Consider the following 14,199-nt stretch of genomic DNA (forward strand, 5'->3'; position numbering starts at 1 on the left):
TTTGCCACTTGATCTATGAATTATTTCTGGCTCTTGGATAAAAACCCAGGTTTGGGGAAGGGGCTAGAGGCAGTGGCTATTTACACTCGTGTTCGCATTCAGATAACAGACCACCAGTTGCTTTCAGTCATAGCAACCGTTGTGTATTGTTATGATTTCAAGTCCACTTCTTTACGGTTTAAGTGAAGTTGTCTTGATCTGAGGGTGATTTACATTTGGGGAGGCCATGTCAGAATGATGTCACCCAAGCTGTGCCACTGAGTGCCTACAGAGAGGAAACCCTTAACACCAAGAATTTGTGAAGACTCACCAAGAGTGTTCTGTCTGAGCAAGGCTACTCTTGACTGATCTCAATAGCTCTCTGAAGACCTTGAGACATTAGCTCCTGCCACGATGAAGGCTACACTCCTTGCTGGCATTGGTGTAAACCGTGCAGCGGACCCACGAAAGAGATCTTGCCCGTAAACACGGGCCTCTTCGCTCTGCTAGCATTGTGCTCTAGCAATCTGTGCTGGCAGCTGGACGTCAGCTCTTGGTTGGCTAAGCCAAATCTTCTGAGAACCAACTTGCAGAAAGGTACACCTCAATTAAATTTGGTCTTTTTTTTCTTTCATCTCCCCTTTGCCTAGAACAGTAGTGTAATTAATCTATCACTGGTTTGGACTATATTATTTCCTTATTGGCTCATGAAGAGACATTATCCTGTATGCTACTGGCTTGTGACATATTATTATTATAAATTATAATTCCCCCAGTGAACTTTTGTTAAATAAATTACTGGCAAAGACAATTTCAGTCTCTAGCATAATTTGCCGTGAACGAAACAAGAACCATCTCTGATGAGTAATTAAAATGTCTAATCCAGTGTAATAATCAAAATGTCAAACTTTATTAAGGATGAAAGCTTCTCCTCTGTCCTGGCTGAGAACTGTATTGGGTCTTGAGGCCTGGGGTGAGGGAGGTGGATGTGGGGAGATTCTCTCTTCTTGCTTGGCCTCCTGCCTCAGGTTGTCAGCGAGGTGGATTGAGAGGGAAAAACAAAGATGTACACGGCAGGTGTGGTTCCATTTTCACATCAGTGTTCGTTGAACCAGGTGGCTTTCCGAGCTGGCTCACTTTCTCCTGAAATCCTTCCACGAGCTTCTTAGCCATTCCCCCACCAGGAGCCTTTAATGCAATACCCAGTGTATATGCAATACCTTCTATTTTAAAAACACATGTTCATGGTGCCTGGGTGGCTCAGTTGGTTAAGTGTCCGACTCTTGGTTTCAGCTCAGGTCGTGAGCTCATGGTTGGTGACACTGAGTCCCATCAGGTTCTGTGCTATCAGCGCAGGGTCTGTCACCTTGGGATTCTCTCTCTCCCTCTCTCTCTGCCCCTTCCACACTCGTGCTCTCTCTCAAAATAAAATAAACTTAAAAAAATACACTTTCATACATAGCATAAAGCAGAAAATTAATCAAATCAAGTCATAAGCTCTGTGACACCTTTTCACAAGGTGGAAACACTTGAACGGCAGATTGGAACACTATCAGGGGTCCCAGAAGCCTCTTCCTCTCCTGTTTCTTACTACCCACCCTCATCCCCCTAACCTAACTTCTGACCCTAGAGATAAGCAATTCAGATTGTTGCCTTTGATGAACCTGGTTAGCTTTTTCAAGGACTGAATATCCTCTGCTAGCTCTCGGCTAATCAGTTTACCTCAAAATATGCAAATAAAATTCACTATTCCCAATCTGGTACATCTTGTTGCTACCTTTGTTTCTTGTCTCCCATCTGTCCACTTACATGTGAGCAAATGAATGATATGCAAGGTCACTGAACAGTGAGTAAAGGAATATCCCTGAGTAATTCTTTGATAAACTATTACTCCCAGAGAGCTTAACTAATGAGATAACCTATTAAATGTTGTAGTAAAGGGCCCTGAAATAATGATTGCTTCTTTAACTATAAAGATGCATAAGTCTTAACAAATCTAGTGACACGGTTCGTGTTTCTTTAAAATTTCCAAGCATTTAGGGAAATTTAATTCATTTCTTATATAACATGAGATCAATAAAATATTCTCTATTATTTCCTTTTATACCAGAAGTCATGTTAGGCATGAATTGCTAAATTCCTTTTAAATGTTATAATCAGTTACATAAAAATTGATCTGGCTTAGCAGTGAATGATCTATTCTTAGTTTTAACATTTCTCAGGATTTTGCAACAAAGAGCAATAAAAAGTGACTCAAAGCAGGGCATCACCATTTGTTGCAGACATTGTTGGGTTCAAAATTCGACCTCACTTCAAGAATGTTCTTAATGGACCAATAAGTAAGCCTAACGGTTGGTATCAAATTGCATTTTGTCTGTTTCTTACTGCCTGAGGAGATCTTTCCACAAATTCTATTTCAATCGGGGCCCTGCCAAGGGGAAGAAAAATGTTACCATTGGCCTTTTACTGGTTGTACCCGTTTGTATTCAAATTTTATCTCTCGCTAGAGATCTATCCATTTCTCTACTCACAAGATTTCTCAAACTTCTCTTCTATTAAGTCCCTGGTAAAAACACTTGAAAAGCCCTGAAGAAAAGCAACAGAAGCAAAAAATATTCTCCAAATCAGTTTATATGATTCACCTAAACTAACTGCTTGAAATACATATAAACACAAAATAGACAATGCTACCTCTATTATGTACATAAAATCTTCTTTCTCATCAATACAAAAGCTTTAGCACTTAATATATTTTTAAGAGTGAAAATCTATGTTTTCTCATGTCCTATTCTAAGAAATGATCTTATATATTAGCGTTGCTTTCCCTGAAAAAAATATTTTCAGAGCTTTGGGGTACATCTGATACATGAATTACAAATTTTTGTCCATCTTTTAGAGTTACCAGGGCCTCTTGTCCCACAGGAAGGCTGAGTTTGAAGGTGCTTTCGGTGGCCTTGTCCTCCAACAATACCTGGATGAGCTGCAAGGGGGAAACAGTCACAAGGAAAAGATAAAAAGAGAAATTATATGATTTCCTGTTGCAGGACCCACCATTTGAATTCTTCCACCATGCCCTCACGGACCTAACCAGAAGCTTCTGCATTTATTTACTCCTACTACTGGAGATCCCAATTTCTCTGAGGAATGCTCAAGGCCTGAGGACTGCAGGGAGAGAATCTTAACCCTCGGATGGTACAAGAGAGAGGGGCCATGGAGGGTGAGGCAGGTGGGCTGTCTTTAGGAAAAGGAATGGGCCTTGTTTGTGACCACTTGAGATAAAGCCAGCACACTTCCATCAAGGACATGGGAGAGTGTGGATCTGGTGTGAAAATCATGAAGAAACGTATGAAATGTCCGTGGGGCTCCATGTGGCTGTAATGCTCATCACTTTGGCTGCCTTCCAGTTGGAGACCCATCCCTGTATTCTTGGCTCAGATTCCCACACAGACCCTTCCTCCACCATCCATCAAGCATGCCAGTAGATAAGGAAGGTAGGGGTGGGAGGACCATGAAAATAGTCATTGGTTAATTTAACACTCAGCTGGGTAGTAAGAGATTTGGGAGATTCAGATTCTGATGTTAGCTTAAGCACCTGCTCTCAGCTAACACATCTAACTTCACTTAGCACGTCTTCCTATCAGAGAAACAGGGATAATATGCCTTCCTTCCCTTAGCTCCAGTGGTACTTGGGAGATGAGCAAATCCTTGGACATGATGACTTTCAGACTGACAGAGATGTATTTTCTTGGCCCTGTTTTATCGATAACCCCCCACCCCCCATAAGTCAACATATTTTGACAAAGATGGGTACACGACAACTTCAAATGCAAGGTTAGTGAAAGTATTTCATACTCTTCCTCCCTAAATTTGACAATAACCATCACCACCCAACCAGAAGATGTGTTTCTTCTCTCTCAAAAAAATTGTCTTTACCTCTGTCCTAGAGCTAAAGAGTTGCTTGTTTTTAAATATTTTTGCCATGTTTTAATCCTTGAGTACATGCTCTAAAGTGAAAACTGTGTAGTATGTTTTTAAAAAGAATATTTCTTATTTAATATCAGTGTGATTTTTTTCACTTTATTCTTAAACATTCCTTGGCACCTTCCTATTTTGAACATTGCTAGAATGTGGAAGAGTGGCAGATGGATATGGCAGTCCAGAATGCTGACTTCGGTTGTTATCATAGGTGCAGGGCGGCACTAAATTGTTCCAAGAACGAGGCTGCCACAGATGTGCAGCTGAATGGGGTGTTAACTCGTGGCAGATGAATGCAGATGGGACACAGAGGGTGTGCTTTTTTGTTGATGATGAGTGCAAATGCCGAATAATGAATGCAATAAAAATTAGATGAGCGTAACTTTTTGGTGTTAGAGTGTTTAAGTCATTATAGCTAATTCAGCAAGCATGCACAAACAGAGGCAGGTTTAATTAATCTCTAATGCATATTACCTTGGATTATCTGACATTCATCTGCCTGTATTGCTTTATTATGTAGTTCAATTAAGTAGTTAATGTCTTTCTCTATTGTTTCCACCAATTAAATATAGGTCAAACCCCACTGCAATGAACTTCAGAGTTGCTAGGGGATTGGGTGGGGTGTGGTGAAAGGTGCTCAGGTTAGGAGGTTTCATTGGAGAATTAATAATGATGACTAATGGTTATGGGTACTTAACTTATGTTCCAAGAATCTTACAATGATTCACTTATTTAAGCTTCATAACTGCCCTATGGAATTAGATAGTATTATTCTTATTTTGTAGATAAAGAGACTGAGGTACAGATAAATTAAGAAATTTGCCCAAGATTCTCAGCTAAGAAGTGGAAGACAGGGAATTTGAATCTCATCAAGGAAGTTATGTACTAGACTGCCCACTTATGTTCCCAAATCATCAGACTTCAAGGTATTTCTAATTTATTCCCATCACTGCTTTTGGAATTAGAGCACATGGCAGCACCTTCTGGGAAGAGAGAGGGTGCTAGGAAGGGACAGTTTTGCAAGGAGATCTACGAAGGTTTGAATCTCTGCTCTGTCAGTTACTAGTGAGGTGACCTTGGGAACATTACTCAACCCTTCATGAGCCTCAGTTATGCCATCTGTGAACCGGGAACAATGATGGTACATCTCATTGTGTTGTTGAAACGATGCATTTACATGCCCAACACAAAGTTTACTCCTGGTTACCTTGGTGACTAAGGGGCATGTCAAATTGTCTACAGTCCTAGCTCTCTCCCAGCCAGTGAGTGGAGATGTGCACACTTGGAGCTGAATGTCCAGCACAATTCCTTGTCCTGTTAGGACTCCATACAATATTCCAGAGTGTACTCAGGTGAGTTTCCCACTGGCCAGCCCTTGCAGGGCCCTGCTGCCAGGACAGGACATTTCGTCCAGAGGGTCAGGGTGCAGGGAGAGACATTTTCCTGGGCACAGCCTGGCCAACTGGTTCCTTCTTCAGATCTAACTGGGCCTTCTCTCTGCCAGCAGCCCTGAAATACCAGCTTGTGAGTGATGCCCTAACTGTCCCCAGCTGCTCCTCTCCTAACAGGGCCCAGCTCTCCTTGCCCCCACCATTGGGTCCCTGATTTGAGGCCAGTATGTCACTGTTTCATGCCTGTCTGTCATGTCTGCTTCAGATACACACTCACAGAGGAGGTGAGTTTCTTATTTATAGATACATGTCTGAACCTACTCCACCAACAGCATCAAAGGCAGCTAGATATATGAACATAACTATTGCAAGACAAGAAAACAAAGACCAAAACCAGAGAATGTGTAAACCTGACACGCATTTCTTTCATTCTGGCTCATACTATTTTTGTCTAGTACGGTGTTCTGTCCAAGTAGTGCTTAATAACAGGGTTCTCTGCACTCTGGGGTACTTGGAATGAGGGTTTATTCAGGAAGGAAAGGTCCCTGTGAGGTTCTGGTTATTGTGAGGACTGTAGGGCATTGAACAGTTTCAGGCTGTGACTCATTCCCATGGTCAGGACGACTGTTAACTCAGGTGAAGGGCAATGGCCCTGCCTGGATCTCCTACTCAACTCAACTCCTCATCTTCTCAAAAGGGGAGGGAACTTGCGGGTGCAAAAGAAATACTATGTAAAGTGGCTAAACTTCCAAACATGTGTATAGAAGGTTTAGAAATTAGTACTAAGACAATTTTTTACACCAGGTACCCTCCACTTCCCCAGGCAACGGAGGAGTTTCAATTGCTTGCTCCAGCAGTCTGGCTCCTCTTTCTGGCACTCAAGGTCCCCTCTCTGAACTCTGCAACCTGTGTCCTATTCTCCTTCGGGCGTGGACCACCCTCCTCTGATCTTGTGTTGTGGGAGAAGAATGGACTAGAGATCAGGCAGGCCAGGGTTCCAATCTCCATTCCACTATTTACTTGCTGTGTGACTTCCTGCAAGTCACTTAGCTTCTCTGAGCCTCATTTCCCTCAGCCATGGCATAGAAATGATAAGGGCAGATACTCTGCAGGGCTGTATGGCTTGGAGATAATGTATAGAAAAGTTGTATAGTAGGTGGAAATAGCAATTCTTATTTTTATATCTTTCAAGATGTACCCCAATTCCATCTTTTCAAAATCCCAAATGGCAGAGGTGTTTTCAGGGCTTACCTCTTAGTTTAGTTAGCTCAGTTAGCCTAACTACTGAGGAAAACAAAGTCAAGAGAAATGTAGCTTAAACTAAATCTTACAGCTTGCAGCCCACGGACAGACACCTGAAACATGCGGAGTGTGACCTTCTTCAAGGAAGTCATGGCTGCCTTAGCACATTAATGTTTATGTTTTATTACAGACTAAACCTTATCTTAACAGTAGCTAGCCCCTCAAGGTCCTGAAAGTCTTGCTTCAAAATTCCTGAGACTTATGCTATCCCTAACCCCACTAATCAAAAAGTATATAATCAGTCACTCCTCACAATCCCAGTGCAGTTCTTTCTGCCCATGGGTCCTGTCCCATGCTATAATAAAATCACCTTTTTGCACCAAAAACATCTCAGGAATTCTTTCTTCCAAATTTCATCATAAGCATGCCTGGCAAACTCTGGCAAGGCAAGACCCAGGCCATCCAAATATTCCACAGCTCTAAGTGTGCCTGGTACATAATCTATACACCATGAACGTTTGCTGACCAGTGATTAACAGATAAGCTACTATCATCACCCCTGGCAAAAATCTCCTGAAGCAAAGATGAGTCTAGAATCGTGTATCATTGTTTGGACAAAATGATCTTCGTGGATTTCCTAACCATGTGCTAGTTCTTACTTCCCTTGCCAAGCCTGCCCCTGTGTCTGTACCTTATCACCCGTGTCAGTGTCCACCAGGAAGCCCAGGACCCTGAGAAACGCACTGTTCACACCCACAGGACATCGGCTCTGGCCTATGTGTTTCAGCATCACCCGATGTGGATCCATATGTGGGCTGTCATACGCCAGGGCTGGTGAAGAATCTGGAGGGTGAAAGGTTGCCTGGTCTGGCTGGACAAGAGACTGGTCATCTGGTAGCATTTCCTTGAGATTTCCCACATCATCGTCGTCCTCTTCCTCTTCTATGCATGACTGAAGTATATGAATCACATATTCCAGAAGCAGCAAATGAAACAGATGCCAGGAGCCTACATTGAAATAACAAGCCCAAATGAATAATTAGATATAGACAGATGGACAAATAAACAGATCACTGTGGAAATACCAACTTTTCTGGGGCTTTCAACTCCTGTGTACTGGGACCTTCTCACTCCTATAGCAGATCCTCAGGGGTCCTAGGCGGGCATTCCATACCCATGAATCCCAGTCAAGGAGGCTTTTGGACAGAAAGCACAAACAGTTACATAGCCTGAGCCATGAAGGGGAACTTAAAACCCATCTGGTGTGAGGTGGGAGAAAAACAAATCCCACAGAGAAAGAGATGCCGCTCCCAGAGCTGGAGAATGTGCCCCCTTGGCCTCCCGTGGTTGGCACATGAGGCTGGGCCATAAGGGACAGGCTGGGAGACGCAGAGGTATAGTGCAGAAGGGAGCCAGCTGCCCTTAGGAGGCTGGAAAGAGCTGGAAACGTAGCTATGCCTTTCCCCTGTTGCAGTCTGTGTGGCTGCATCTTGTGGTGAGGGAAGTGGGGGAGGGAAGCTGGCTGGCATTCTCTCACGTGGGCCTGCAAGGGGTGCCCTCAGCGAGACTGGTAGGGGAGACAGGAGGGCATGTGACTCAGCCAAACGCTCCAAATCCCAAGGCCTTTGGTTTTCCAGAAAAGAAAAAGATAATTAACATTAGGCTGAAAAGCGGGGCTGGGGTGGGGTGTGGGGGAGGGGGATCTGGCTTATTGCTATCATTAAAAGACACTTTTTTAATGAAGGTAAAACCTTGACTCTTTATACAGATATAAAATGAATGGGTGTCAAAGAACTCATGTGTCAGTTATTAAAGAGGAAGTTAGTAAAATATTGCAACTGGTTCAAAAGAGAATTCAAAGCATTGACCATATATAGACAGAGAAGAATTTACACAAATTCAACAGACCTGTCCTCAGGACAGTAATCGATGGCATCCACCTGACACAGCTAGTTTGCATTTCCCTGAAGGGGGATCATTTGCATTATCATCAGTTGGACACAATTTAGAGTTGTAAAATAACTCAAACACAATGAAAGACAGAGATAACTCAGACCAGTGTGCTGAACCTTTTGCCTGTTTCAATGCCTTTTGTCCATTTCAAGCAAACTTCTGTCCATATCAAAGCCTTATACAATGTTTGTTTTTCCTTGATAGATCTGGGTGAGATGGGATGGCTTGACAGGGTCTTGAATGAGCCTGACCTCCCTGTGGCCCACTTAACCATGTGAAGAGGAAAAACTGGTGTAAATACTTTCTTGGGCTTCATACAGGGATCCAAAGAAAGTGTATTGGGGGAGGGGACGACAGCTTCAGGGCTGGGTTTCTTTCCATGACTACATGTGAGCCCTGCGCCATCACTTTGTGCTGGGAGAGCATTAGCATAAAGCAGAGTCATTTGGACTTCATTAAAAGGGAAATCTCATTATCAATGGGTGTCATTTCCATGGCAACTCACAGCAGCCACCTTCCAGAGTGCTGGCAAAACTGGTCTACCGTAGGGCTTATCTCCTTTTCCTTGTTCCACCTGCTCGCCGTGAGGACATCTCTGGAACAGGGATTCCTCACCCTGATTAGTGTGCAAGATCACAGGGGTGGAGACTTTGTCTTTCCACTGCTGTATGCTCAGTGCCCAGGAAGGCGCTTGCGACTTTGTAGGGACACAATAAATAGCCATTGGAGTGAGTGATTCTTTCCATGAGGCTGGAGGGCTCAGGGGTGAAATTCCCTTACTACAGCTCTCCTACACACCATCTTTGCCACAGATGTGACAGACATGAGCTTCTCTGACAGAGAAAGAACACCCATTTGACCAGAAAGTTTGCAATGGATGCTATTTCACTCTTTCCACTATTTGCGTACAAGGATGACTTTATCAACTGTTATTTATAAAATTTAAATATGGGCACCCCAAAGAACCCACTTTTTTTTTCTATCTTAGTTGGCTTCCTGGGTGCTTTCTTTAACATGTCCCAAGAACACAATTCAAAAACAAAGGTGGGGCACCTGGGTGGCTTAGTTGGTTAAGCATCTGACTATTGATCTAAGGGTCGAGTTCAAGCCCCGTGTTGGGCTGTGTTCAGCTTGAAACCTACTTAAAACAAACAAACAGACAAACAAACAAACAAACAAATAAAAACCTGGGGAAGCTTCTAAGACATCCAACCATGATGGAATGGGAAAGGGAAGCATGTATCATGTTGCCATTAAAAAAATGATTGTTATGGCTTTGTAGGACTTTCTGTGTCTATGTTGTATTTTGCTTTAAAAGGTGAAAAGGAGATGACTGGATTCTATGTAGAACACGGAGAATACTTATGCTATGATGACATTAAAAAATTTTTTTTAATGTTTATTTATTTTTAAGAGACAGAGAGACAGAGTGTGAGTGGGGAGGGGCAGAGAGAGAGGGAGATACAGAATCTGAAGCAGGCTCCAGGCTCTGAGCTGTCAGCACAGAGCCCAATGCAGGGCTTGAACCCACCAGCCATGAGATCATGACGTGAGCCAAAGCTGGACATTTAACTGACCGAGCCACCCAGGTGCCCCTATGATAACATTTTTAAAGGGTAGAATACAAAATGTTTTGTAGTCTCTGACTTACCAAAACTATCTCTGTGGCAGAGGGTCATGGCTTTGCTCACAGTGGTAAGAAGGAAATTCCATCTCAGCTGGAAGCTGGCAGCCAATTTGATAAACTCTTCTTTGTTTCTGCTTGGCTATTACATTTTTGTGAGGAAAAAAATGCTGGGGTTTATGACAAAATCAAGAAGATCATGTTTTCAAATGCGCATAGGTGTCATGCGCAGACTTTCCCAAGTGGCCCAAGGAGAAGAGGAAGAAGAAATGATGAGGTGGGCAGAGAGGCAGAGGCACACTGGCCTATATCTGGTCTTGTGGCATCTCCTGTGGAGATGATTCCAGAGAAGAATCCTTTGAAGTTGGTGGAAAGAAGAAAAGAGGTGGGAGATTGGCCTACATTTTTTGTTTTAACCCCATGAAAGAAGTCATTTGTGAAAAGCAACAGAGAAATCCTGCAGGGCAGCCTCACTGAAGCCCACCTGGCGGTAGCCATTGAGAGAGACGGTGGCTGTTTTATTCTTGCCAAGGCCGTTCGTGTGAAAAAGTCGCACAGAATCCCACAATGATGAAAGTAATGGCACTGATTTTGGAAAGCACAAAGCTGGCCACTGCGTCAGGTGAAGGATCTGAGGACTGGCAGGTCCCACCCGTGGGGCCAACAGAGCCGAGGCCAGCCGACGGCCTGCATAGCACTTAACTGGGTGTGGGTGAGATGCCTGTCTGTGTGCAGGCTGAGAAACTAACCAGACTGGGAGTGCCTTGGGCCGCGTTTGCAATGAATTACAAACCCATGGGATCATATGAATCTCGCATGCAAATGTTGGAATGAATGCCCCAAAGCCTCCTAAGCCTCATCCTATATGTGGACCACCCACTGGCTTAGCCACATGTCTCTGAGGAGGAGATGTTGAGACTGTCTAGGAATGAAGGAATCCCCTTTCTCATCACTGCTTCTCTCCTTCCTTTGCCTTCACTGGGAGTGCCTTGGGCTCTGGGAACACATGAACCCCGCTCCCCCAGTGGCTTCTGGCACCCCCCGCCAGTCTTTCTGATCATCTAAATGGGGCTCCTGGGAGAAGCCCTGCTTCACAGACACAAGGATGCTTTTTTAGAGCATCAAGAGAAGTAGCTGCGGGCGACCAGCTCTCTGCTTAGACGTTTAGACATAAACCCTCAACAGTATGGAATATTCCTCCGCTCGCCACCCACGTGGCACCTCAGGTTCCCGTGTTCAGAAATTGCTCCTGGGCCCCAACTGCACAAGAACGGGGAGAACGAACACGTGACGCAGCTGAACATCTCCCTCTGCTAGCGAGCTGCCAGATGCTAGCCACGGAAGCCATTAGTCATCTCCCACATGCCCAAGGGCTTACATTTTAACAGTCTGAGTATTTTATTGACAATACACTGCTTTTTATCAGCCAAGCTGCTTTACAAAAACAAGCCCTTCAAAGGCACGCAGTTACAAAAACACCATTTTTCTAACATGCTTCATTGGTGAAGGCTGAAGATAGGGTGGTGGAGTCTTGGGAAATACAACATGTTACATGGTCTAAAATAAGATGAGCCCCTCCAGCTGCTCCAAGGCAGGTCTGGTATTACTGGTATCAGAGGGATTATCTTGGTTAAAGTCAGAGGTGGAGTGAATACCCAAAACAAGGAACAGAGGCTTGAAAGCTTCTGTGGGTGAAGCTTTCATGTGAATAAATGTCTCCACAGCATCATAGCCCTAAACATGTTTACCACTGTTATAAATAAGCTTTGCCAAAGACCGACGGGGAGGGATAAAAGCCATACAGAATCTGGAATGATTATCACCCAGAAGCAAAGAACGGAAACAGACACCTGCCAAAGGTTGGGAATGACCTTCAAGTTCTTTCCGGGAAAGTTTTCTGGTTCATCTCTGTGAGGTGTGCAATCCCAGTGCTGCCTGCAGTCTTTGTCTCAGGTATTGTCTGTGCCCTTTCTCTTTGATGGGGAGGACAGGCATACGGACAAGAACAGGCAGGGCAGGAAAGAGGAGAGAAAGAAATGTGACGAGAAGTTTAAACAGAGAAAGCCCAAAGTCATGTTCACGGTACAGGCCCTCTAAGTCTCCTCCAGAGATGTCTGCTTCTTCTTCCCTAGACAGATCCTCCTTTTTCCATATGCTCATTCTGCTCAGGTCTCTCGTGGGGACATTACTCCCTTAGCTTGTTTTAATCCTATTCACCTTCCACACCCCAGTTTAAACCCCACCTCCCTCATCAAGGCCTTTCCTGATGGCCTCAGACTTCAGAGGACAATGCCCCAACCACCGTGGGCCGCTAGGACAAGGGTGCTGTAGCTTTCTTGGACAGCATTCTCAGCTCTTACAGTGTGGCTGTGGAAGCAGAGGATGATGACAATTAAGCAAAGAACCCTCCCTGTTCAAGGAACACCCAAGTTTCAAGTCGACCGGAAGGACGAAACCCATCTATATCGAAAACAATTCGTCTTTGATTTTGTGAAATCAAGCCTGATGCTTTGTTGGGATGGTTCTGCAAAGTACCCAGAAAAGTGCCATTCTCCCCAGACAAAATTGCCCCTCCTCCTAGACACTTCTGCTTGGTGCACACATACACTCATCCAAGCTCACCTGCGCGCGTGCGCACACACACACACACACACACACACACTCACCTGCATACGCATGCCTCCCCCACATGCTCACTTGCACACACACTCACTAGTGGTCACTCACACACACATGCTCACCCACCCCCACTCATCTGCATATACATTCTCACCTGCACACACACCTGAGCCCACATGTGCTCACCCAAGAGCACATGCTTACCCACAAACACACACCTGCATGTGCCAGCCTCTGATTCCTGCCTTGCTACAGGAGTGAGACACCACTTCCCTATCTTTAACACCCGCACCAGCAATGACACATTTCTGGCCAGAGAAAACTCTTTCATTTCATCCGGTCACGGGCACTGGTGCTAAAATGTAGCTGGAATGATCAACAACCCCTTCTTCCCTTTAAAAAAATATCATGGTACAAAACTGATGAACATAAGGGAAGGGAAGCAAAAATAATATAAAAACAGGGAGGGGGACAAAACATAAGAGATTTTTAAATATAGAGAACAAACTATGGGTTCCTGGAGGGGTGGTGGGTGGAGGAATGGGCTAAATGGGTAAGGGACATTAAGGAAGACACTTGTTGGGATGAGCACTGGGGGTTATACATAGGGGATGAATCACCGGAATCTCCTCCTGAACTCATTATTGCACTATATGCTAACTAACTTGGATGTAAATTCAAAAAATTTTAAAAATATGGTTTTGTACCTGGAAGACGAATGCTTGGAGATTTGAAGACAGACAATTCAGGAATACACTGAGGTCTGTGGATGTCCCCAGCAAAGAAATCAAACTGCTTAAACCTATAGACAAAATAAACAAAAAGATTGTGAGCCAAGTAGCAGGATTTTACTGTAAGTATTTGTGTACGAGGTAACCTAGGGGACGACACTGGAACAGTAGTTTAAAGGAACTCCCTGGGGCCTCACACCCCTTCTGAACACAAAGCATGAATTCGAAAGCCGGATTTGTCACCTCTGTGGTCAACTAGTTCAGAGTTATGTGGTCTTGCCTCTTAGGAACCACCTCTGTCACTTGTTGAAATGGAAAAAATATTTTGAAATAATAACTACACCTTGTAATTATACAGAACCCAGCTAGAAATGAGCTCATTGCATGATACAGACATGACCTCACCTATCCTTGCCATGTTCACAAAAAGGGTAGTTTATTAATGTCCTCGAAACTGATGGTGGACATCAAAGCTGATGAGGGATGTGCCTTGCCTGGGGTTATAAACTCAGTTAGTACAGACCTGAAGGGTGGAGCCCCAGCACATGTGACGTTGGGACTTGGCTCCTGCACCTGCACAGGCAGCACTTAGCAAAGAACAGCCTTTGGCTCTCTCGCCTTTTTGAATGCAGCCATGGACCCAGCAGAGTTTAGAAAACCGAGTAGGTTGCCATGGCCCTGACTG

The 14,199-nt window shown here is 44.3% G+C and overlaps 1 protein-coding gene across 7 annotated transcripts in view; it reads right to left on the bottom strand.

Moving 5' to 3' along the window:
- Positions 1–2,592: 2,592 nt before the first annotated feature.
- RFX8 (regulatory factor X8) overlaps positions 2,593–14,199 on the bottom strand; it is a 264,352-nt gene continuing 252,745 nt past the window's right edge. For all 7 annotated transcript variants that reach the window (XM_040454062.1, XM_040454061.1, XM_040454065.1 and 4 more), the window contains 4 exons: positions 13,491–13,585; positions 10,192–10,306; positions 7,279–7,595; positions 2,593–2,959 (listed from right to left, as the gene is read on the bottom strand). In XM_040454062.1, the coding sequence (XP_040309996.1) occupies positions 2,783–2,959; positions 7,279–7,595; positions 10,192–10,306; positions 13,491–13,585 (704 nt within the window). In that variant the 3' untranslated portion in view covers positions 2,593–2,782. The remainder of the gene's footprint in view (positions 2,960–7,278; positions 7,596–10,191; positions 10,307–13,490; positions 13,586–14,199) is intronic.

The sequence above is a fragment of the Herpailurus yagouaroundi genome, unplaced genomic scaffold (assembly GCF_014898765.1).
Source record: "Herpailurus yagouaroundi ecotype Mexico unplaced genomic scaffold, PumYag 210, whole genome shotgun sequence".
NCBI lineage: Eukaryota > Metazoa > Chordata > Mammalia > Carnivora > Felidae > Herpailurus > Herpailurus yagouaroundi.